At 55.9% G+C, this 24,429-nt stretch overlaps 2 protein-coding genes across 13 annotated transcripts in view; both read right to left on the bottom strand.

Moving 5' to 3' along the window:
* Positions 1–1,438: 1,438 nt before the first annotated feature.
* ARTN (artemin) lies at positions 1,439–4,740 on the bottom strand. 2 transcript variants are annotated; one of them, XR_006601736.1, is made up of 4 exons: positions 4,631–4,740; positions 4,277–4,426; positions 2,915–2,974; positions 2,300–2,576 (listed from the first exon to the last, which is right to left on the bottom strand). XR_006601736.1 is itself a non-coding variant. In XM_045064379.1 (3 exons), exons 1-3 carry the CDS (start codon positions 2,972–2,974, stop codon positions 1,876–1,878), a joined length of 681 nt encoding a protein of 226 aa, XP_044920314.1. In that variant the 5' UTR covers positions 2,975–2,997; the 3' UTR covers positions 1,439–1,875. The 2 variants fall into 2 exon arrangements, 1 of the variants encoding a protein (XP_044920314.1); XM_045064379.1 differs by lacking the exons at positions 4,277–4,426; positions 4,631–4,740 and having other exon boundaries at positions 1,439–2,357; positions 2,438–2,576; positions 2,915–2,997.
* A 2,509-nt stretch (positions 4,741–7,249) lies between these two features.
* Positions 7,250–24,429, bottom strand: part of ST3GAL3 (ST3 beta-galactoside alpha-2,3-sialyltransferase 3) — a 192,841-nt gene continuing 175,661 nt past the window's right edge. For 10 of the 11 annotated variants that reach the window (XM_045064365.1, XM_045064368.1, XM_045064367.1 and 7 more), the window contains 3 exons: positions 14,046–14,192; positions 13,700–13,846; positions 7,250–8,326 (listed from right to left, as the gene is read on the bottom strand). In XM_045064365.1, coding sequence (XP_044920300.1) covers positions 8,237–8,326; positions 13,700–13,846; positions 14,046–14,192 — 384 coding nt within the window. In that variant the 3' untranslated portion in view covers positions 7,250–8,236. Of the gene's footprint in view, positions 8,327–13,699; positions 13,847–14,045; positions 14,193–24,429 lie in introns of those variants that run through there. The other variant, XM_045064372.1, reaches the window with a different exon arrangement.

Genomic DNA, 24,429 nt, shown 5'->3' with positions numbered 1-24,429 from the left:
GAGATGGGGCAAAGGGGTGTTTGAGGGCAGTGTGAGAGCACCAGAGTTTGGGGAGCACCTAGAACTGGGGCAGCGAAAATGGAAGAGTGGAAGCACAGACCCGTTTCTCCTCCTTGACCCAGAACGCACACAGCCGTCCCTGTTGTCTGCTCCTCACTCTGGCCCGAGTGAAGGGGGCAACTGTGCCAAAGCAGCCAGGCACTTAGACAGTTTGGAAGGAATTTTGGTTAGCAGTGGCAATGCCCGAGGGGTCCCACCCTCGGCCAGCTCATTCCCACGGTGCTCTCATGTGACCCTGGCTACAGCCACTGCCCTTGTACTCACAGCTGTCAAATCTATCTCCAGTCTAGTCCTCCCTTCTCAGCTCAGACCACATATCCCTTCCTCCCGATGGCCCTTCGACACCCCATGCTTCCTCAGACTTGGCATCCTTTCTAAATGCAGGCCCTCATCTTATTTCCAAAGAAGAATATCATATCAGACAAATTCACAGGACCCAGGAAACAGGGTTTCACAGGGACAGGCAGGAAAGCTCAGATGATTGCACTGACTTTTGAGAGATGACTTGGGGACACAGTGGAAGGCCAGAGTCAAAACTAACCTCTCCTTCCTTCCAGAAGCAGATGTGTACCTCTTAGCTTCTTGTCCTTTTCATACTGTCAAACTGAACTTCCATAATTATTTATAGTCTGTCTCTCCTGAGTTAAGCTTAAGGGCAGGGATCATGTACCTTTCAGCTCTGTATCTCTGGTGTCTACCATATAATAGGTAATTAATAAATACTTGTTGAATGAATAAATGAATATCCTTGAATATCTCAAAATGCAGGCCCCTGTGGGGGGCACCTCAGTCCTTTCCTGCCCTCTAATTCCCTTAATGCTCTCTGCTTCATCCCCTTGCCCCCAAACCAGCTGCACCTTCTTCCCCCACCGCAGCCTTTGCAGATGCTCTTTTGCCCTGGGCTGCTTCATGGAACTCGGGCAGTGAGCTCCCCGTGCTGGATTGTGTATAAGCAGAGGCAATATATGCACCCGTCAGAGTGCCCTGGAGGGTAGGACACAGATGAGTGACCTGGGGTGGGGCAGTGTGTGGTTCTCTGTGTCATTACACATTAAGTAAGGCCCCCAGAATGCCTGATGTGGCAAGGGTAGGGTTCTCTCCAACTGTAACTCCGGGTCCCAAGGGCTGGGGATGGTGCAGGGCGGTGTGAGCTGGCCTGTTGGGACTGGAGAACACCCCTGTACCACCCACTCTGCCTATATTCCATGCCCCATATCCCAGAGCTGGTGGCTGCAGGCAAGCAATGGAAAATCCAGGCCAGGCATGTGATTGCTGAGTCAGCATGAAGACAGGGTGATGGCCAGCCCCTGATCCCCATCCAGCTGCTGCTACCCGTCCAGCCCCACTGCCCAGGAAAGGATCTGACAAACCACGGAAGTAAATAAATAACTTAGGAATAATAAATAGGGGTCCAGCTCCCACGAGTGAGTCCAGGCCCTCGTGGGCAATGTGATTGCCGTGTGTCTCCTCCGATTCTGCGCCCCCAGGGCCTGGGCTGAGGCCAGGGGGCCGCGGCCGAGTCAGTGCCAGAGTCTGTGCGAAGAGGGTCCTAAGGTCTCCGCAGCTGAGGTGTCTGGTGTCAGCAGGGCTGGGACTGGCAGGGCGAGTACCCTGGGCCCCCAGGCCCGTCGTCCCTCCATCTCTCCGGGGCTCATGGCCATCATTCACCCGGCAGAGGCCTCGGTTTCAGGCTGAGGCTCCAGCCACTCCCCACCCCCACCCCATCACCCGGAACTCTCCGGCGAGAGGGCCCCGGGCGCCAGAAGCCGCGGGTAAGGATGCAGGGTGCAGTCCGCCAACCCCGTGAGCGAGGCTTCAGCCCAGGCAGCCGCAGGCAGTGGCCGACAGGCGATCCACGGTTCTCCAGGTGCTGTTGACGTCCATGAAGGAGACCGCCTCGTAGCGCGTGGGGCGGCAGCACGGCTGGCTGACCGGCCGCGAGCCCGGAGGCGGCCGTAGGGCCCCAGCGCCCAACAGGCTGGCCAGGCTGAGGTCGTGCGGGGAGCGCGCGCGGCGGCAGGAGCCGCTGCAGAAGCGGAAACGCACCAGCTCGTCGGAGCTGTGGCCCAGGCCGAGCGCGCGCACGGGCACCAGCTGCGAGCGCAGGCGGCAGCCCCGCGCCCCCGCAGTCCGCGCACGGCCCCCCCGGCTCGCGCGGCCGTCCCGGCCCCGTGCTCGCGCCGCGCGGCCCCCGCGGGCCAGCGCCGGTGAGGGCGCGGGCGGCAGGGGCGCGGGCCGGGGAGGCTGGGGCGACGGCCGCCGGGCTCTTCCGCCGCACGTGCGGGCCGCGCGGCCCCCTGCAAGGAGACGTGGTCACGCACCGGGTCCCGGGCCAGCCCCGTCCCGCCCCGCCCCGCCCCCTCGCCCTCTCACCTACCGGGCAGGTGGCCAGTGGGGGGCGCTGGGGCCGGAGCGGGGCCAAGACGCGGGGCGGGACTGCGGGGCGCAGGGCCCAGGGAGGCCTGGGCGACGCTGCTCAGCAGGGCCAGAGCAGCCAGGGTTGGCCACAGGGCCGGCTGCGCAGAGACAGCAGTGGAGCCTCAGGGAGGAATAGGGCCCCCGGGTCGGCAGGGGTGGAGGGAAGTCGCGAAGGGGCTGGGGCAGCGGGGATCAGAGAGGATGGGCGATTAGTTGGGTGGGGGGAGCTCCCCAAGGGTTTAGGTTGGAGGATAGTGGGTCAGCTGCCTCAGGGAGCCCACGGGAGAGATCACTGACGTTCCTCCTTACTCCTGGTCCCTCCTTGACCGTTCCCCCTACCTCTTCTGTCGCCAGCCCAGGCCAAGCCCTACGCTGCCTCCCCACTCAAACCACCTTCCCTCAATTCCAGGTGGCAGTCACTGGGAGAACCACTCACCTGCCGCCTAGGCGGGGGCCAGTGGGGCAGCACGGAAGGGCTTCCACATCCGGGCTCCATCTGTCAATACCAGGTGCGCCCATCAGCCCTAGCTGACCTGTTCCCACCCCTCTCCTCCTCTTGAGGCAGCCTGGGACAATGAGAGATGAGTTATCCTCTGGGTAGTTCATCCCTCCTCTTCCGTGTTTCCAGACGAAGTACAAGGGACTTGGATGGCTGGACTCAACCCGGGAGGAGAAGTAACTGCATTGAGAACCTAACTTTGTGTTGGAACTTTGCACCTGTTCCCTCTTTCAGTCCTCACAACTCCATGAAGTAGCTGGCATAATCCTCATTTTCCACCTGCACAAATAAGACCCAGGGAAGCTCGGCGACTGCTTCACATCCCAAGGTCCCTTGCCCCAGGACCTCACTGCTCTGTGCTGCAGGGCTGGAGTTGCCAGGACCACCAGAAAAGGAAGTAGCTGGACACTCTGGGTCCCACAGAGACCTTTATCTCCATGGCACAGAGGAGGAAGATGTGGACTAGAGAGGATTCAGGGTGTTTGCTGTTGACCTATCTGATGTCGGTGATGCCCCAGCGTCAGCCCGTGTTGCCCACCCAGCGCTTCTGCTCCTTGCTCCTATGTGATCTCTGTCTAGACCCAGGGCCGCCAGAGTTCTCTCTTCTCTCCACAGATGAGCCCCCGATGATGGGGGCTGATGGGCCCTCGAACATGGGGCCTGGGCATGGCTCCATGTGGCCACTAGGGGGCAGCATTGCCAAGCCTGCAGACTCAAAGCGGGGGGTGGGCTTTTGGCTGTGCTCAGATAGACTCATGCCTGAGCAACTCCAGGAGGGCCAACCAGGCCTCCACTTCAACCTGGTCTTTGAGAGCTGGTCCAGGTCTGTCCCCCTCCAGCTTCCTGTGGGTCTGGTAGCCTGGCCCTGCTGCTCTAAGTTTCCCCCATGAGCCATGCTTCCTGAGCCCAGCCAGCCATTCTGAGTCCCACCAAGACTTTGGTGAACCCACCCTGGCTGGCATTCCCAAACACCCCTCTGGGGCCCTAGAGCCCTCCCTACTGGTCTGCCCTTGGGTCCCACCCCACAGCACACAGAACGCCTGCATACCTGTGGACCAGATCTCCCCAGGAAGGCCTCCCTGGTGTGCTCCTACTTGAATCCGGCCTCGAGGGACCAGGCTAGTGACTTCTCATTGATGGAGTGAAGCCGTGGCCAGGCAGCCTCAGTAACCCCCTGCACTAGGGGGAGCTCAGGAGCTGGTCTCTTGAGGGCAGGTCAGGCCCAGTCTCCCTCCTAGCGGTCTGGGGGCCACTTGGTCCTCCAGTCCTTGCTTCCCCGCTTGCCAGCCAGATACTCACCACAGGGGTCCTCCTCTGTGGGCTTCTAGGCACCTTTCCTGGGACCAGTGCTGAGCTTTCCTCCGCAGCTTAAAAGGCCCATGCCCAGGGCTGTGCACCTGGCAGCGCCCCTTTCAGCCAAAAGCGTGGCCTTGGCAGCCAGTCTGCACCCTGTAGCGGCAGCGGGAGCCTCACATTATGGCGGGCTAGCGCAGTCCGACCAGCGACAGGGGGACTGAGGGGGCCGGGAGGGGCGGAGAGCTATGCCTCTGGCCCAGGAGAGGGAGGATGTGAGATAGGAGTGGAGGGGAACTCTCCTGCCCGCTCCCCCTAGCCCCAGGGCTGGGACAAGGGTTGGCCAACAGGTCGGCTTACCGCGGTGCAGGGCTCTGGGTCCGGGACGCAGTGAGGGCTGGGGCCCGAGGGACCTGCTGCTGGCAGAGCCCGTGGGCCGTGTCTGGGGGCCGAGCCCAACTCCATCCCTTAGCAGCCTCATGCCCGCCGCCATCCGGTGTCAAATTCCAGCCCCGGCGTCACCGGATCCCGGGGTGGGGCCCGGAGCGCCCCCGCCCAGCCCCACCTTTCAGGGCTCACCTGGCCGCTCCACCTGCTGGGATCCGGTCCCCCCGGGCTATGCTAGGTCCCCCAAGCTGGGCTGGGGGAGGAGACGCTGGGAAGGGACCCTGGGGATGCAGAGTGGAGAACCCGGGCGGCGGAGAGGCACGGGAACTGGGAGTTCAGAGTTTGTAGGCACGCAAAATAGGGAGTTGGGAGGCTGGGCGGAGGGCGGGCAGGGAGGAGACAGGCCGGTCGCTGCCTCTGCTGTGGGGCCCTGAGATTGGCGTGGGCTCCGGGGTCCCAGCTGGCTAAGCCACCGTGGCTGCTCTCCGATCCCTGGCCCACCGCAAGCTTCTCTCCGCAGAACCATGGACTGGTCGGATTGGTGAAGTGGGGCACTGGGGCTCCGGAAGCCTGACCCTGCTCCAGCCACCCTGCCGCCCGCCGGGCAAACTCTGCGCTCCCTGGGGCTGCGCTGGTAGGAGCGGGAGCCCCGGCGGCAGAGGGGAGGATCACAGAGGAGAGACGCATGCACGGAAGCTTTGAGGTAGGAGCTGGAGGGTAGTGTTTCAGGTGCCTAATTACAGCAATTTGGCAGGTGAGGTGGAGGTCGAGTAACACGGATAGAGGTAAGGAAAGGCCAGACCCTGTGTGTCATACTGGGGAGCCTGGACTTTATACCAGTGGACGGGGACCACCGAAGGTGGCAGGCAGGAAACTGGTGCAACCAGACATGTGTTTGCAGTGACTGGCTGGTTGGGGCGGGGAGAGGTGGCGGGAGATGTAGGGAGGCTGCTGGGGAGAGAGGAGACAGGCAGAGACTGGGGGGGGGGTGTGTGCAGAGGGCCACAAGGCTTTTCAGATCACAGCTTCTTGAAGACTCAGTTGGTGCCTGATTGGATGGGATGAAGAGGTAAGACGGACAAAGATGCGCCTCTGGCCCGGGTGACCAGAGGGGTGGAGGGTGCTTGCTGGCAGCGGGGCGCCCTTGAGGAGGATGGGTTGGAGACAGGAGCTCCGGAGATGGAGCAGGACCTGTGGATTACCTTAGTGACCATGTTCAGGAAGTAGCCGACTGTGTAGCCTGGAGCAAAGCGGAGAGAGCTGGCCTGAAGAGGGTAATTCGGGATTTGCCGACCAGCCGACAACTGGGAGCCGTGGGTGGGGAGGAAAGTGCTCAGGGGACGTGTGCGGACCAGCTAGGCCTTGTCTATGCATCAGAATCACCTGTGGACCTTTAAAAACCACCCACATCTGGGCCCCACCCCAGACCTGAATCAGAATCTTGGGGTGGGCATGTGCAGGTTTTCCAGTTTGCACGGGTTGGCCTGGTGTATGGCCAGGGCCAAGAACCGTAGCTTTGTTGACAGCAGGTCCTGTGCAGGGGAAGCCAGAGCACAGAGAACTGCTGGGGGTGGGGGGGCAGGGGCTGTCTGCGGGCCTGACAGGACCCCTGGGGGACAGGGGACCAAGCAGGGAATAGCTTCTCCCTTCGCTGCTTCCTGCAACCTGGGGCTCAATCAGTCATGGCTGCCTCTTGTAGGCCGTCACCTAGACCTGGTACAACTCCAGGGGGCGCATTCCCGTAGAATGCGGGAACTCATTGGAATGGTGCCGTTTCCAGCAGCATCCCAAGGGAGTTCTGGGTGTGCCTGTCCCTCTGTCAGGGCCTGGCTTTCCCCCCAGCAGAGGCGGCTTCTGCCCGAGAACCAACCACAGCAGTTAAGGGGGCATATAGGACGCTGGTGGCCCTTGGGATGGCAGGAGAGAGGCAAGGGGGCCGGCCAGCCTCACTTACTGCCAGTGGCAGCTCTGGCAGGAAGTGCACTCCATGCCTCAGATGTGGGTGTGGTTTGCCCTGATCTCAGGCCTGCCTGGGGACACTGGGAGGGGAGCCATCAGATTCTAGGTCTCTCGGGGTCGGGGTAGGGGTGTCCTTTCCCGGGTTCACCTGGGGATGCCTAGAGCTGGGCTCAGCCTTCCTGTTCTGTGTAGGTGGAGAGGGGTTGCGGGGAGGGGTGCGCCTTTGTGCTCTGGGTGGGGATGGGGCCTATTTCCTCTGGAGCTCAGCCCTGGGAGCCAGGAGCAAGTGTGGTCGATGAGCTTCTATGTCGGGGCTCAGCACATCATTTTCCTGAGCTTGCAGGAATCTCTGTCCCTGTGTAACTGGGGCTCTGGGGACCTTTGGACTTCAGCCCCTTGCCCTCTGGCTCCTTCGGGGTAGGGCAGACCCTGGGGCATGCCCTCATACTTGTGGTCGGCTTCTCTTAAGGTGAAGAGGGTACGGGACTGTGAGGGATGGGAGAGGCTTCAGAAGAAGAGGAAGGGGCCCAGGAATCTGTGGGCTAGAGAGATGGCCCTTGGCTTTCATGTCGTTGCCGAGGTCCCAGGGTCCTGCTTCTTTCAGGAGCATCACAGAAAGCAGAGGAGGCCAGATTCAGGGAAGAGCTTTATTGCTTCCAGGATGGCTGCCCAGGATGGCTGCCACAGCCTGGACAAGGTCCTTGAGCCTCATTTCCCTCTGGTCCAGGCTAAAGGCAGAACCCAAGGACCTTACAGTCTCATTGCTGAAATCCAGAACAGCTGCCAAGTTGGTCAGTCCAGGCTGGTGCACTGTCTTGTGGATCAGCTGGGGGGTGTGGCGGGGGGGGGCATTTCCATCAGGCTAGGCCAGGCCTCGCCTCCTGAGCTTTCAAGTTCTCTCTGCTTAAGCCAGGGTCTGTTTTGTTGGCTTAAATGATGGCTCCAGGTTTCCCTGTGGGGTCGTTAGGGGCTGGTGAATGGGAACACCCCATCTTCTCCTCAAGAAAGGCGAAACAGTGTCAGGAGCAGGAGGGGGCTGGCATGAGATCCTGCCGACCTCCGCCAAGCCCCAAGCAGGGTACGGGCTAGTCATGGCACCCCCCCACCTCTACAGGGAGCCCACTGGTACCACTGCCCGGCGGGCCCCCTGGTGGGCCTCTTTCTGCATGGCAAGTGGACCCAACTTGACATCTCCAACCTTATTTAAAAATAAATTATCCCGCCCCTCCCCCCCTCCCAAATTCACAAAAATGATAATACACCAAACACTGATTGGAGAAACGATTCCAGCAGCAGCCTTGCTGCCTGATGTCCACCTCCTGCATGCTGGGCCTGCTGGGCACAGCCGGTGGCCTTCCGGCCCTGTGGCTTCAAGGACCCAGGCTGAGAATGAGGCTAAGTGCTGGTCTCTGAGGCTGGCCTCTGGGCAGACGCAGCTCTGGCTGCCCTGCCAAGGCCTCGCCACCTCTGGAGCCACTTGGCACTGTCCTTCTCTGGGTCTGAAGACTCCTGCACCTTTTAGGCAGAGCCAGACTGAGGCCAGTGGGGTGGGCAGGTGGCAGCGGCTGCTGCTTCCTCTTGGTGGTGCCAGGACCTCCGTGGCCATGTGCTGGGCCCATGTCAGATGCCGCTGGTTAGGTCAGTGATGACACGTGCTTTCACCAGCTTCCGCAGAAACTCTTTCTCTCGCTGGATATTGTGCGTCCAGGACTGGAAGGCAAGGCACAGGGAAGGGATGAGTGGAGCTCGGTGCTCTCCTCTGCCCAACACTCTCCCAGTGCTCTGTGACTGGAGGATCTGCTCATGGTCCTCCCTTCCCAGAACCCCTTTCCACACCCTATGAGAACTCCGCCTCTCCTCTCCTTCCAAGACTTCGAAGACAGGGGCCTTCCCACCCTTGTTCAACAGACGTCACCTCCTTGTCTAGCTGTGCATCCAGGGCACCTAGATCCTAGGCCCTGAGGGTAGACCAAGTGAGTCAGGGAGAGCTGGCCCAGGCCTGGGGGCTGTGCCCTGCTGGAAGGAGGACTGCGTGGGGTCGCTTAGTCATCCTTCGGCCTGATGCAACGCGGTCTCCAGGCTGATGAAATCCTGCCTCCCAGATCAGAGGAGCCGGGGGGTGGGGGGGGGGGCTGAGGACAAGAGGCTCACCTTTCTGTGAATGTGGAAATTACAGGGAAGATGCCGCCTTCTGGGCCTTTCCTGGGCGAAGACTGCACTTGGGCTCAGGCTCTCTCCTGTCCCTGGTACTTGCACCAGGATGCTCTGGTGGCTAAGTCCCTCAAAGAATGAAAAAGGACGGACTGACTGGCTCAGGGAAAGCGGACAGTCTCTTCGGAGTTTGTATGCACCTGACTGCACTGCGGGAGCCTGACCGTGGTGTTCACGGGAACTGCTGGCTGGGGGTAAGGACCCAGGGCTCTGTCCTGGCCCTAGTCTCATCCAGTCCACCTTCTCCAGCTTGCCAAATTTTTTTGATCGAAAGCACAGGCCAAATTCCCTGTATCCTCTGACTATGCCCTTCGACTTCTTGGGCTAACCATGAACTTGGCTGCTCCTAAGGACAGTGTCCCCCAGACCCATCTCAAATGGTGACTGTTTCTTCTCTCCCACTCCACATTCCACGGTGCCTAGGTCTGCAGGGTCTGCTTCTCTTAATCGCTGTGTCTACACCACTGTCCCTCCAAACTCCCTAAAGCCTCTGGCTCCCCCTGAGGCTCCTGTCACATCACTCTGCCATCGGTGACCTGTCCCTTCCTGCTGCAGACCCCCAGCGTGATCTGCCCTCATCCCTCGAAGAGTCACTCATTTGGCACACTGACTCTCTTTGAAGGCAGGGACTATTCGGCACACAGTAGGTGCTCAATAAAGATGTGCTGAATGAAACTGCATTTTGTGGGTAAGAACACAGAGGCCTGGAGGAATGGCAGGGCCAGGATCTGAACAAATGTGTACACTTAGACCGCTTCCCCTCTATCACCTGCAGGAAGAAGCAATCACTGGTGGGTTTGTTTCAAGAACACCCACCAGGAGTCACTGATGGTTGAAAGCTCAGGGGAAGACTGGATTTTTTTTTAAAAAGCTTGTTTACTTATTTTTACTCATCTCTACACCCATTGTCGGGCTGGCACTCATGAACCTGAGACCAAGAGTGGCATGCTTTTCTGACTGAGCCAGCCAGGCACCCCAAGACTGGACATTTTTTATGATATTAAGAAACTGTTAAAGGGCGCCTGGGTGGCTCAGTGGGTTAAGCCGCTGCCTTCGGCTCAGGTCATGATCTCAGGGTCCTGGGATCGAGTCCCGCATTGGGCTCTCTGCTCAGCAGGGAGCCTGCTTCCCTCTCTCTCTCTCTCTCTGCCTGCCTCTCCATCTACTTGTGATTTCTCTCTGTCAAATAAATAAATAAAATATTAAAAAAAAAAGAAACTGTTAAAAAGTTTTTTTAGGTGTGATAATAGTATTATGATAGTTTTTTTAAAAGTGCCTATCTTTTAGAGAAAGTTACTGAAATATTTATAGTCAGAATAGTATGGTATCTGAGACTTGTTTCCAAATAATCAGTGGGGAGGGGTGCACGAAAGGAAGGACAGGTGAACACTGGCCAGGCACTGATAATTGAGGGAGGTCAGTGATAGATGCATGAGCGCTCATTATATTACTGTCTCTATTGATGAATATGTTTGATAATATGTGTCCATAATAAAACAGGAAACACAATGATTGGCCCTGGGCTGTAGCTCTCTTAGGCCAGGCAATGCCACCTCATTCTCCCACCCACGTGGACAGCACAGGAGCTTACCAGAGCTGTCTATTACTGTGTTGTCTACACCGTCTATGGGCTGGGACCGAATTCTGGCAGTCTTGGGTCCCCAGCCTCAGCAGGACCCCTGATTCTGGATGCAGCTGTCCTTCTGACAGCTCTTTTTCTTCCTCCATCTCTGGTTCCTCGCCCCTCACCCAGTCATTAAACCCTGGGGCTGTGCCAACCACTGTGCTCTCCCTCTCCCTTGGCAACCGCTCCCCTCCCTGCCGGCCATGGACCTCAACAGGCAGCTGTGCTCCTGACTCACACAACTCGCACAGTCCCGTGTGAGCCCACATCAGCCCTGAGCAAGCTGCTGAGCTTCCATCCTCCACCTCCTCCTCCCTGCTTCCTGGGAGCACGTACTGGGCACCATGCCTGCCGCTGTGCACTGCCTTTACTCGTAGCTCAGCCACTGGCCTTCGAGGCTGCTCTCCCCATCGTACACGGGGCCACCTCACTGGTGCAGCCCCTGGCCACTTCCCAGTGCTCCTCTCACTACTTCTTGACAGCGCCAGATGTGGTGGATAGTCCCTGCGCGCTGCTCCCTTGGTCTCCACAACCCTTCACCTTCCTAACTCCTGCCTTCTTTCGCTCTGTTTCCTCTCCAAACTCCTTTGACGTTCCTTGTAGCTCCCCCAGCACGGAACCTCGGCTGCCTGCCCCTTCCTGCTGGGCCTGGAGAATGGGTCCACGGGCCAAGCAGAGGGGAACAGTGCTCGGGCCAGGGAGCTGGACGGTTCAAGTGCTTCCTGCAGACACTCAAGGTGGACAGTGGGGATCCCAAACACAGGCACCAGCACTTCCAGTGAATCCTCAACCAGGATACTGGGAGGTTAACAGTGATAAGTACAGATAAAACATTAATAATAACGACTAACAGTATGGATGCTTACTGGGTGCCAGGCCTTTTTTTCTAAACACATTATTGGGTCTAATCTTCCCCAAACCTAGGGAATAGGTGCCATCATTACCCTCTGGGTAGGGGAAGGAAAGAAAGGTACAGAGCCAGGTTCTACACCCAGGCCATGGGATCTCCTAACCTGAAGTCCCCAGCACCCCGCACGGAGCAGGTGCGGCCAGTGCCGTGAGCATCAAGGCAGCCAGTTTCAGAGGATGATGGGGGTGGGGTGTGGGGGGCGGTCTGGCCTGGAAGCTGAGATCTGGCATGCCCAAGAAGAAAGGAACAGGCTCCACCGAGGGCTTCAGGGAAGGTGCAGCCCTTCTCCCTCATTCCTGCACTAGGGCAGACCCAGGCCCTACCGATCAAAAATTCTTTCTCTGTCTCCGTTTTCTCATCCACTCTGGAGTCAACGGAGTCTTCGTGTCTTGCCTAGACTGCTGGGACAGGCCCCCGGCTAGCTCAATCTCTGCCTCGTGGCCTTCTGTTTCGTGCTGCAGCCAGAGTGACCTACTACATGCCAGTAGGTGACGCACTACATGCTAGTGACCTACTACATGCAGCCTGAAACCCTCCCGTGGCTCCTCCAGGCCGGTGGAGTGATGTCCAAACTCCTCACCGCGGCACAAGAAGCCCTGCGGGAGCTGGCTACAGCCTCGCACCCTCTGCCTGGAGCCCGGACACCAAGTTTGCAGGAAAGCAGTGTGTAAGAGGCCAAAGATACCACGGAACAGAAGCCAGGAGACAGGTGAATGCTGTGTTAATGGTTCCGAGTGGGTGCAGGCGGGGGCCAAAAAGGCAAGAAGATACACAAAGAGACATAGAGGGAAAGACCAACGGGGTCCTGGCAACGAGGAGGCAAGCCTGGAACCACTAGTGAAGGCGATGGCATCAATCTGGAGCCGTCCTAGCCCCGCGGTGGGCCCCCCACTCCTGAATCCCACTCTGGGCAACAGGGGGGCCCCACCATAAGGCTGTTCCGGGTTTCCCAAGGCGTGTTTAAATTCCTGCAAAAACTTCTCACGGCTTAAGGTGTCTGAGTGAACAATACACGCGAGATCCCACAGAAAGGAACTTAACCCACAGACGGGGACGCCAAGCTCCTGGAGAACGTGGAATGTGAGAAGACCGTCCAGGATGGAGCCCTAGTGAATGCGGACTCTTTGGGGGTGGACTGAAATCAAGGACGCTGAGGAAGAGAATGAGAGAGACTGGCAAGTGAAATGAGAGGAACACCCGAGATCACGGACTCGAAAGTCCGAGCAGGAAAAGTTTCAAAGAGTAAGGAGTGGTCAACTTAAAAAGCATTTCTGAGAGGTCAGGAGAGATGAGACTTACACATGTCCACTGGATTTGGCAGTCTTGCGCTGAGTCACTGGTGACCTTTGTGGGAGTCATGGCAGGGGAAGAGGGAAGTCGGGCTGTGATGGAGTGAGGAGGGCAGAGGGGGCGAGCCCACATGAGCTGCCTGAGGCCCTGCTGTAGTCTGTGCTCCCACTGGACAAAGGGATGGTGGGGGAGCCTTCAGGGAATCCAGGCTCCGGGCTGGTGGGGGGCATGTGAAAAGGTACTGAGCAGGAGGGAAGGCTGGTTGAGATGGAAAGCACTACATTTAGAGGCTTAGGAGTCTGCACAGACGGGAGGCATTCTCCAGCACCAGCTCCACCCCAGCCTCCCCCGACCCCCGCCCCAGGTGGAAGCAGAGAAGCTGCTCAAAGCACTGGCTCAAGATGTGCAGGTCGCGGGCTGGCATCCGTGGGAGGCCAGTGGTAGCAGTGAGGGGACTGGAGAGGGATTCGCATGGGCTCTGGATGTGAAGGCAGAAATGCTGTCAGAAGAGACTGGTTGCCAGCCCAGACACCAGGAATGCTTCTTGAATGTGAAGACACCTGGACATGTGGACCACCTGGGAAGCCATTCTGGGTGATCAAGAGCATCCATGCTACAGGGCTTCCCTTCCCAGGGAGGGCAGAGGGTGCAGGGACTGTTCTGGCACTGAGAGGCAATGTCTCTGGGTGGTCTGAGAGGGCATGGAAGTCTTCTTGGGGAAGATGGTGCTGAGCTGGTGCCAGGATTAGCATGTGGCAGTTGGGGAGAGCGAGGATGAGGCAGGTGCGGGACCAGGGCAGGGAGAATGCCAGGGAGGGAAAGTTCGGGGAGAGAAGGGCAGGGAAGGGGGCACTAGGTTCAGGGGCACAGAGGATGCTTGGTGGCCAGAGACCCAAAGGCAGGGATGGATCGCCTGTGATCCAACTTAGCTAAAGGCAGGGCTCTGGGCAGCTGGACCAGCCACTGGTTCACTCTACTCTGTCTGTCTGTCCTGAGAGCATCCCTCCCTCAACCCTGCTCAGAGACCACCCCCAACCCAGCCCAGCACCTCTTTGATGGCCGCCATGCGCACGGTCTCGTAGTAGTGCAGGGGTGCGTTGGGTGTGCTCATGTCATAGCCAAAGCCTGCGACTGCCACCTCATCACAGCCGTGTAGTGCCATGGTCACCGCCACGCTGCCAAGGGTCGGGATGTTCTGGAGAGGACGGAGGAGGGCAGAATTCAGCTGGTTTACTGAGCCAGGCTGAGACCCTTAACCACACTCACCAGAGCTGAGCTCCATGTCCCAGGGCTGGGCCCCTGCCCCCCCCCCCACCCTGCCACCCTGTCCTCCCCTCCTGAGGCATCTCTGGCCCAGCTCCCCTCTGCCATCCCCCAGGGCCTTGCCATCTCACCCCGCGACCCATGAGGCCATTGTTGAAGGGCAGTCCGATGAGGGTGAAGGCGGCCTCCTGGATGAAGTACGGGTTGAGGATGCGAATCTCGGGGGGCTCCTTGGGCACTCGTGTGGCCACAGATTTCCAGAAGCCATCAGAAGCACTCTGCAGACACAGCATAAGCAGGCGTCAGCTGGGCACACAGCTCGTCATGGGACCGTATGTGTGGGGGCAGGGCCCCAAGTGTGTACAGACAAACGAGAAACAGGATGCAGGCATGATGTATATACTGGGGGACCGGGGGCACAGGGAACAGACACCCTGGTAGAGGAATAAGCTGGTGTGCTGGGGTCAGGGGTGGGGGGGTCACGACACAGGATGTATGACAGAGACAAGAGTAGGTGGTGGGGGACAGGGAGCACATGGTGGGGCCACCATGTGTGAGGGAGGACACAGAGTGAATCGCAGGGCAGGGGCACTTCTGGGTGGGGCCCTGAGGTGTGCCATTCTGGTTCGCGGGGATTCCTGGGTCAGCAGGAGGACCCAGCAGCCCAGCTGTCCCCTCCCCTGTGCAGCTGAGGGGCCCACGAAGAGCCTGCCCTCTCTCTCCTAGCTGCTCTGCTGGGCTCGTCTCCTTTCCCTTCTGCTGTCTCTCCTTGCTTTCAGTTAACTGTTCTAAAGTGAACCTGAAAAACAAGGACAGAACATGAGCTAGTAAGGCACAGCAGAACACAATATGCCACTGATTAGCAGTGGGTGACTTTAGGCAAGTGACAAGCTCTCAGAGCTTTAGTGTCTCTAACTGCAAAGTGGAGATCTCGGGGAGCCCAGTCCCGTACAGGAAAGGCATCAGGTCTCAAAACTTGACATCCCAGCATCCATTCCAGGGCCACAACATCCTCTCCTGATCCTCTCCCTTCCTCCAGCCCCAGCCCTACCTTTCTGTACAGTCCATGAGCCCTTCCTGGTCTAGTCCCTGAAGTCGGTCACCCTAGGGAGCACACAGAAGAGCTCACAGCCCCCTGTCCCTTGCCCTTCTATTGCCCCAGCCTTGGGAGCCCATCAACTTGGGCTCGACCCATTCATCCACCTTTTCTGCCCACTGGGCTCCGACTAATGCTGGAGAGAATCGCACCAACCCTGCAAACTGGAGGCATTACCCAGCCATGGACTCCAGCCTGGTATCTCAGGGTGTTTGTTATTTGCCTAGAAAACCTAAGAAAAACAACTAAACTTAGAACGGACAGAATAATTTAGTAATGGGACATGAACTCCAACAGGAACAGTCACCAGATACACTACAAAGGAGATCCCATTTGCAATCTTAACAAAAAATATCAACTACTGAGCTACAGACTTAGATATGTGACCTGAAATAATAATTTTAAAAAAGCGATAATCCTTTATTGAGATATATATATAAAAAAAAGACTTAAAAAAAGAAACGGGAGAGACAAACTATGTTTTTGGATGGGAAGGCTGAATATTAACACAATGCCAAGTCTGCCCAGATTCATGTAGGCTTAAGAGAAGTCTAAGAAAAATCCCAATAGGGGATTTTTGAAATTTACCAAAAATAGCCCCCAAATTTACATAATAGGTATTAGAGTATATTATGAATTTGCAACTATTAAGGCATTGATAGATGTGTAAGAATCAACACAAACAGCAATGAACCAAGAGAGCCCGGAAGCAGAACCATATACAGATTTATATGTATTTAGCTAAGGTTATGGTAAAGGAAGCTTCACCGCCCGTGGGCCCAGGACCATTTTCTCAGCAAGTGGTATTTGAAAATCTGCTCTTTAGAAAAAAGATCCTTTTACTTCCTCTCCTCATACCCTACACGAAATTACTAAATGCTAAAACAGCAAAACTAAAAGAAAATTAGAGTGTATATTTTATCACTGAACTTTTGACATGTTAATGCAATGTCAGAAATGAACTAAAAAAAACCAGATTTTGACTTTGTAAACATTTTTAAGGGTTTTGCTGTATCAAAAATAGAATAAGTGGGGTGCCTGGGTGGCTCAGTCGTTAAGTGTCTGTCTTCAGCTCAGGTTAGGATCCCAGGGTCCTGGGATCGAGCCCCGCATTGGGCTCCCTGCTCCGTGGGAAGCCTGCTTCTCCCTCTCCGGCTCTCCCTGCTTGTGTTTCCTTTCTGTGTCTCTGTCAAATAAATAAATATTTTTTTAAAAATAAATATTTTTTTAAAAAATAAATATTTTTTTAAAAAATAGAGTAAGTCAAATTATGAGGGAAACAAAAAAGTGAAACATTTTGCACAGATAATAAGAAATACATATTTTAAAAATTAATGAAAAAATTAACAGGACACCATAAAAGTAGGGAAAGAGCACAAGGTTAATAAGCATAAAAAAACCAATAGTGACAACGAGACACAAATTAAAATAAGGTGTTCCTTGTTATCCTCTAAAATACGTGTACGTGTGTGCATGTGTCTCTCTGTATGTATCTTGGCACTGTGGCAGTCGGCATACCCGGGCGGGATTCTCCTGCACTCCACTATAGGAGTAAAACTGGTGGAGCCTTTCTAAAATGAAAATGACAATATAACCAAAAGCCTGAAGGCTGTTTTTGTAGCTGATGACTGCAACCTTCCTCTTCTAACAGTAATCAGAATGGTGAAGACCTCTGTAAAAAAGGCTGCTTACTCAGTGTTATTTATAAAAGCACAATTCAAACCAGAGGAAAATCCAGAAGTATACAGCAAAGGTTTGGCTAAATGATACAGCTATATAACTGATTGTTACAGACATCAAAAGTTTGTTTTCTAAGAACCGGTCTCACCAGGATGTCTCATAACTTACTGAACCAATCCGCTGTTGCTGGACATGAACGTGGTTGCTGGTTTCTACAGATCTGCTCTGTCTCCTCTTCTACTATCTGTATGTTCTTCTATCCCTTCTACTATCAGTTCTCTCTCTCCCACTATCCACCCCACCTTCCAAGCCAGAAACCCGGGAATCCGCACTGGATTCTGTCTCTCCAGCCCATCCTGGCTTACAGGTCATCTGCTTCTTTCCATTCTATCTTGGAATCCCACAGACCCAAAGGCAGGGACCACAGGACCCCGCAGGAAGGGGAAGGGTGGAGGTGGCCAAGATCTTATGCAGAGCTGGGGAGGAGCCCCTGCTAAGAGGGCCAGGTGTGGACTGGAAGGAATGCAGGTGCCAGCCCATGCTGTGCCAGGCTCCTGTCCCCTCCACGGGACCTGGCAGGCCCCAACAGTTCCGCACCTGGGGTTCCCGCCCAAGCCTGCCCCTCCCCCCACCTGAACAACAGGAGGCACAGTGGCTGCTCAGGAGAACAGGAGGGCACGGCAGGGGGTGGGGTGGAGGTGGGGGAGCAAGTCTCCTGGCTGGTTTTCACAGACCTTACTCATTTACATCTCCTCCGCTTTCACCACTTCACAGGTACAGTCCCCAAGATGAAGCAACATGCTCGATCAAGGTCACAGAGGTGGCTGGGCCAAGTGCGACACCTGAGTGTCATGAGGCCAAGATAGGTGTTCTGCCACCCCAATGACCGTCGTCACTGCAGTACCTGCCTCCGGAAGTCTGGGGCCTGGGGTTAAGGGTGAATGAGCCCTCCCCTCTGCCCTCCAGCAGCTCCGAAGTGAGGAGGGGTCGCCTGGCAGGTGCCCCACATCCCATTTCACGAAGGCGACTGGGGTTCAGAAAGGCGAGGGGAGAATCTGGCTGGATCCAACTTCAGGAGCTGGTTCTCTCCATGACATGAGGTGTCTCTCTGAAGTCCCATACATGACGACTACGTAAAACCATCAGAAATGAGCTTAGCTCTGCCCTCTGTGAGACTCAGGCCAAAGCTTTGGTGGAGAGGAGAAGCCGCTGATCTGGCCACTTTGGTTTGAGGGTACTGAGTGTCACAATGACTGGGATAGGCAAGAAGTCGTTCTAACACACACACACACATACACACCCCTCTCTTTAGCTCCGTGCTGTCATACACAGGCCTAGCTCCTGATCTCGGCCTCTGCTCCCTGCTTCTGGGAAAAGGAGGCCTGGGCATGGGTTTCGAGTCCCAGAGAGCCCGGCCAGAGAGTCCCGGAACTGGTGCACCAAATAGTTCAGCGGCTCTGGTTTCTTTTCTCCTGTTGTCACCGACCTGAGGCAGAGACTCCTCAGGAATTTCAGGGAAAGGAGAAATAAGACCAAGACAGGATTTGGGTATGTCGGGGTTTTCCCAGCCATAAAAATACCGTGTACCAACAAACCCCCAGCCAGTCTCCTAAAATAAAAGCTATGGCTTCTCTTCTCAGAAAAAAACCACACACACACGAGCACATACACATTTTACATTCTGCACACCGATGCAAGGGTCATGGGATCCCCGAAGCCAAGGGACCTGCAGACCCCGGCTGAAGAACCTCTGTGCCGGGAGGGGGGAAACTGGGGACGGGCACGGAGGAGGGCGCCTTACCGGCTACTGTGTGGAAGTAACGGATCCCTCATTTCTACGCCGGAAAATGAACAGACTGTTATGTATGTGAACTGACATTGAAATAAAAACTTGGACAGGGAAAAAAAAAAAAAGAGAGAGAGAGAATCTCTGGTAATGGGGTGAGAGGGGATGAGAAGCCTGCAGCCGACCCTGAAGGGGCAGGTAGAAGCCGAGACCCCGGAGACTGACGGGAGCCATGAGAGAGGTGGGGTGCCAGGCGGGAGCAGGAGGGCTGGAGCCCATGAAACTTGAGCCTCACGTCCCAACTGTACATGTGTGTGACCTGGGGCAGTCACGTCATCTCCAGCCTCAATGTCCTCATGCATAACAGGGGTGATGGGACCCACCTCCCAGCATTGGGAGGACTGTATGGAGTGTAGAGCCAGACGCCCCACACGCCAGGACACAGACGTCCAGACATCCAAAGTTGGGGTGGGGGTGTGTTCTCCCTGGCTCCTTGCAGGAGGGCCGTGGGCGCTGGAGCCTTCCCCCGCTGGCTGACACTGCCAAGCCCGCCACCGGAACACAACCCTGTCCCAGAAGGCCTACCCAAATGTAACCCCAGGCCTCTCACGGCTCCTTTCCCTGCCCCACAGGACACAGCGCAGAGGCCTACAGAATGGTCCAACCTCTCCTCGAGGCCAGCTGGACCCTGCCTTCCTTCCTTGTCGAGTCCCTCCCCTTCCAGGAAGGTCCCTGGCTCAGTCAAGTCAGGACCCAGCTTGACAGTGTGTGGTGTGCGGCCACTGTAGTTCTCCTGCTGATAGGCCTTGCCGTGGTCTTCAGCACAGCCAAGAGCAACAGGGGAAGCTTCCAGGACAAGAGCGCCTCCCCAGCCAGGGCCCATGGCTTCCCCGTGCCCTCGTGGAATCTCCTCCTGCAGCCCCTTCCTTCCTCCCCTTGTTCCTTAGGAGAAGTCTGGAAGTGGAGAGGCTGACCACGGGCTGGTTCACTGTGGCCCAGAGCAGGGCAGGTGTGCTCCCTCCTGCTCCCCACTGCTCCCGCCTTGAGACAGGCCAGCTCTTCTCCCTGGGGTCACCCCAAAGGCCACCAGGTCTCCCCACCTCCGCCTTCAATTTCTTCCACGTCCCTGCACAAATCTGATCCGCACGCTCTCAGGACCACCGTATTCCGTGGCTTTCCGCTGCCCACTGGGACAGCTTTGCAGGATAATTAAGAGCGTAGGTCTGGTTTCTGGCTTTGTTTTCCTAATCCAGCAGGAATCTGTAACGCAGTGGGAAAGACAGGGCGGTATACAAACACCTCCGTATATGGCAGGGCGGTTATAATGTGAGAAAGCGCCGAAGAGAGGTTCAAAATATCTGCTGCACTTACTTAAAATATATACAGAGAAGACTCATCCAAAAAACCTTCAAGTGCATGGCACATAAAATAGGAAGGACAGCAAAGTGACACAACTAACAAAACCTCAGGGGAAACGAGCTCAAGGGGCGCCTGGGAGGCTTGGTCAGCTAAGTGACCATCTCTTGAGTTTGGATCCAGTCATGATCTCAGGGTTGTGGGATCAAGCCCCCATCAGGCTGCACAGATTCTCTCTCTCTCCCTCTGTCCCTCTTCCCTTAAAAAAAAAAAAAAAAAAAAAAAATGAAGAGCTCAAAAAGTAGGCTATGTACAGATGCAAATATCCCAGAGCTAATGATTAACCCAGATCAACCAATTAATGAATACTTGAGGGCCTGTTACATATAAATCATGTACTCTTTGTACAAAGAGATTCTCTAACATTTTGGACAACCAGTGACCCCCCCCCAACACGGATTACAATCATATAAAAAGAGACCTTTACCAGCATCTGGTCCAGTCCCCAGCTGAAGAAACCAAGGCCCAAGAGGCTTGTTTTCTTCTCTGATCTACGTTGCCCGAGGATCCACCACCATCCTTCTTCCCCAACAACCCAGACGTAAGTCCTCCACCCCCCCTGACCTTTCCCTCTCCCTCACCCCCAGGAACCAAACAACTACCAAATCTGTGGCTTCTGGGCAGACCCATCACACAACCTTATGTTTCCCACCTTCACGCTGTCCGTCAGCCCAGCCCGGCTGGTGGCCGGGGGTTGCCCCCATGATTCCGTAGGTCTGTCTTTGAACCCTGACACCCTGACTACCAACCCTGTGTCCCAGCCACGTTATTTTCCTCCTTTACCGTGGTTTGTGCTACGACAAATCAGTCCTGTGTGTAATACGTTTGGCAACAAGTCAGCTCGCTGGCTTCTGCTACTGTTTATACCACAAGATGAAGTCCAAGCTCCCCAACGTGACCCTTCACCTTCTATCCCCTGCCTACCCAGCCTCATCGGCGGTCCTTGCCCCCACATCCATGCAGGCCGCCCCCCAGTGCGTGTGGGGCGAGGGACAAAATTACAAATGGATTCCACGTGCCACAGGTCTACATTTTAGATTCTAAATGTTTGAAAGTTACAGATTAAGCCATCAAGCTGTTAAATAAAATATATTCTACTCTCCCTTGAAAACCCATCTGGAAATCCGGATTTGCGTTTGGAATCCTGGCTTCTGCAGATCTGGGCTGGGCCATGGTGGTGTCAGGAGAGCCCGCCGGGCCCTGCCTCCCTCCTCTCCCCAGGCCCGCCCTCCCCCCACCTCACACCACGAGAAGTGCTGTGTACACGTGCGCCTGCTCCCCAGCCTCTGCACACAGTCCCCGCTGGGCTTCCAGGTCTGCACACACGGAGGCATATCCTGTCTTTGGGAGGACAGAAGTGGACTTGGCCCTGTGAGCCCAAGAAACTCTGAGTCTCTAGCTGCAGGTAATGGTCTACCGAGTGAGGATGGGCCTGTGGGAGGCAGTTCCTTCTTCAGTCCACAAATGGTGTGGCCAGAGGAGAGCCATGCGCCCCCTGGCCAGGTCCTGGGGCACAACTGCACTCATGCCACATGCCAGTTACACCGAGTCACCGAATATCCACTTGTTGCCCATGCTCTTCTGTGTGCCCTGAACTTCATCCAGCACCTACAGAGGCTGGGCCAGGGAGCTAGCTGGTTAGGGTTCTGGGCTTCAAGTGTCCCAGAGGCCAAGGCATGGGGTGGCGGGACCTTCTTGACCAGGTGGCCCTTGCCCTGTGCCCAGGGCCCGCTGCCCTCCCTGACGCACTCATTCCTGGGCCCCTGCCTGGCTGAGTCTCACTTCTCAGAAGGTGGTGGTCACCTGCCGGCCGAGGCAGAGGAATCGTTCGTTCCCAACATGGAATCCAGCGCTGCTTCACTGACCCTGCCCGTGTGGAAGCAGCAGGGGCGGGGGTGGCCGAGACAACATGGCAACACCTGCCCGAGTGCCCATGTCCACCCCAGCTGCAGGGTCAGCCCCCTCCCCTCCCCACAGGGTCGTGGACACTCCTCCCTGTTGTTAAACTACAATTTATGTAATGAACCCCTCAGGTTACACTTGGGTTTGTCTGTTATAAATAACACTATAATAAAAATCTTTGTGTGCGCATTTGTCCTTCCTTTGGATAAAGGCTGTTGGTGCCAAATGTCATTTCCTTTCCAAAAACCTTGTCCCCATTTACACTCTGACTCACTCTGACTAGTAGCTCCGAAGCACCTGTCACCACACTCTTGCCAGCGTCATGTATCAGAATTTGAACACGTTCTTTCAAGATGTGGTAGGTGATAAAGGCATCCTGTTGCCTTTGCATGGATTTCTCTGACTGCTAGAAAGTTCAGCATCTTTTTATTGTTCCTAGTTATATTTCCCCCCGTCTGATTTGTTCAGTCTCCTGCCCTTTTATCTGCCGGGGTCCTGAAGGTTTTCTTGTCAGCTTTCGTAACAGTAACCATTGGTCCGTCACACCTCCCAAATAAACTTTTTCTGAGTTTTATGGTATCTCTAGTCTTTTCATTGTTAATTCGGCATAAATTTTCATATATTATTAAATCTGATTTCTCCTAGCACGTCTATCCCTTGAAAATTCTTTCCACTCCAGGGATCTGATTTCTATTCTACTTACTTCAAAGTTCCCTTTGGTCATGTTTTTATATTTTTACTTTTTAGTCCATTTGGAATTTACCTTGATGTGCGCTCTGAGGAGAAGGTCAGAAAACCTTTTTGAAAGCTATATTTGGAAAAAGCGATGAACAGAAATAGGAGTCGGCGTGGGGCCAGCTCCGCGAGGCTGACAGACAAGAGAAAAGACGCAGAGCATCAAGGATGGGGAAGCTCTCATTTCTTCATGAAGCAGAGTGAACTTGACCCGCGAAGGGAAGATCAAACATACTTAAGGGAAAGGCGTGCTTAGGAGAGGCACGAGGAGAGCAAGGGTCTGGAGCTAAAAGAACGACCTCCCAGGGCCATGAAAGGAGGAGATGGCCCAAAGGAGAGGAAGGAGCCCTGAGGGTTGGAAGACTTGGGTTGGAATCCTGACTCTGCCAGAAGTTCCTGCCTTACTCTGGGCCTCAGTTTCCACACATACTGATTCACTTACATGTGGCCAAATATGTTTAAGACTCGGCTGGAGGTGACGGACTTGGGAGAGAGAAACACGACCGTTCTCGTCCTCTGGGGGCTTGTAAGAGCGGACAGAAACGCAAAACCTTAAGTGGAACAGAGCAAGGAGCATTTTGCTGTGGGCTCTGACGACGGCCTCTCGAAGGGGAGCAGCTGAGGCACGGAGGCGGGAAACAGGGTATAGGTGCCCACACTGCCAGAGTGCACGCGGTGTGCTGGATGCACGAAAGAGGCGCAAGGACAAGGGCGGGCGTGGCAGGGGCCAGGTCAAGGGGATTGGGCCGTGGAATCTGGCTGTATCACGGCTGAGCCCATACCCAAACCTCCTGGACTGCTCATGACAGCAGACTGCTGGGCCCGCGCCCAGAGCTTCTCATTCACAAGGCTGAAGCGGGGTGGGGGGGGCCAAATGCATTTCGGACACATTTCCAGGTGATACCGGTGCTGAGGGCATGGGACGGCCCTTTGAGAGCCACAACATGTAGGCAATGGGAATGGTTCAGCAGAACGAACCGCCCAGATGGACACCTGAGGAGGAGTCTTTTGGATACAGATGTGGACAACGGACTGGAGGGGGACCTAACAGGACTCAGGGAAAGGGGAAGCTGCTGAGATGGTGTAACCGAGGCATTCTCAAAGGCAGGAGTCCCGGATTTGGAGACTGGATGAGTCCAGAGGGCAAAAGAGGTGGGGAATCAAGCCTGCCAAACCACCCCCTCCCCACACCCCGCCCCACCCCGGCGTCTGGCCAGGAGCTAGTAAGGCCGGGGATCATCCCCACAACTCAGCACTGAGCCCTGTTCACAGTAAGTGCTTGCTGGGGGTCTGCTGACAAGCTGTTCCTCTTAAGGGAGGAAGAAGCTGAGCCCGCTGGATTTGGAATCAGGCCACTGCCAGCAGAAAGAGAGAGATCTGGAAGTTGGCCTGGAGAGGGTTGAGAAAGAGAAGGGGAAGGCAGAGAGATGTGTCACAGACAAGTGAGGACTCTTTCCAGAAACCTGAACAGGAGGGAAGCAGGGCGGAGGAACATACAGGAAAGAGGGCCTTCATTTGTCAGGTGAGAGAGACCCAAATGAAATCACATCTGTGAGAGGAGGATCCAGGAAGAAGTGAGAAAAGAAGAAAGTCAGTCCCTGAGGAGGTGGGACAAGATGGCGTCCAGCGCCTGGGAGAAAAGTGACCTTGACTGGGAGAGGCACAAAGAGGACAGTGAGGAGGGAAGGAAGCCGGGGTGGATGGGGATCCCCCCAAGCTGGGAGACCGGAGGCTGGGAAGTCCAGAGTTCCTGATGGCTGACGACCTTTGTTCTCCCGCGGGATGGGCAGACTTCTGCTCAGAACTGGGACGGGGATGTCATGCAGAACTGCAGACCATGGTGGGTAGGTTGGGAGAAGAACAATGGCCAGGGACAGGACACGGGGGTGGCAAGCAGCAT

This window comes from Mustela putorius, unplaced genomic scaffold, assembly GCF_011764305.1.
Source record: "Mustela putorius furo isolate JIRA1106 unplaced genomic scaffold, ASM1176430v1.1 tig00003853_pilon_pilon_pilon, whole genome shotgun sequence".
Classification (NCBI taxonomy): Eukaryota; Metazoa; Chordata; class Mammalia; order Carnivora; family Mustelidae; genus Mustela; species Mustela putorius.
Note: the sequence above shows the minus strand (reverse complement) of the source record. Positions and strands in the feature narration are given on the sequence as shown.

Coding starts and splice junctions, on each gene's coding strand:
- ARTN (XM_045064379.1), bottom strand. CDS start 2,974: ATGGAGCCCGGATGTGGAAGCCCTTCCGTGCTGCCCCACTGGCCCCCG. Junction 2,577..2,914: donor GGCCCCCGCCTAGGCGGCAG/GTGAGTGGTTCT, acceptor GTCTCTGCGCAG/CCGGCCCTGTGGCCAACCCT. Junction 2,358..2,437: donor CCCCACTGGCCACCTGCCCG/GTAGGTGAGAGG, acceptor GTCTCCTTGCAG/GGGGCCGCGCGGCCCGCACG.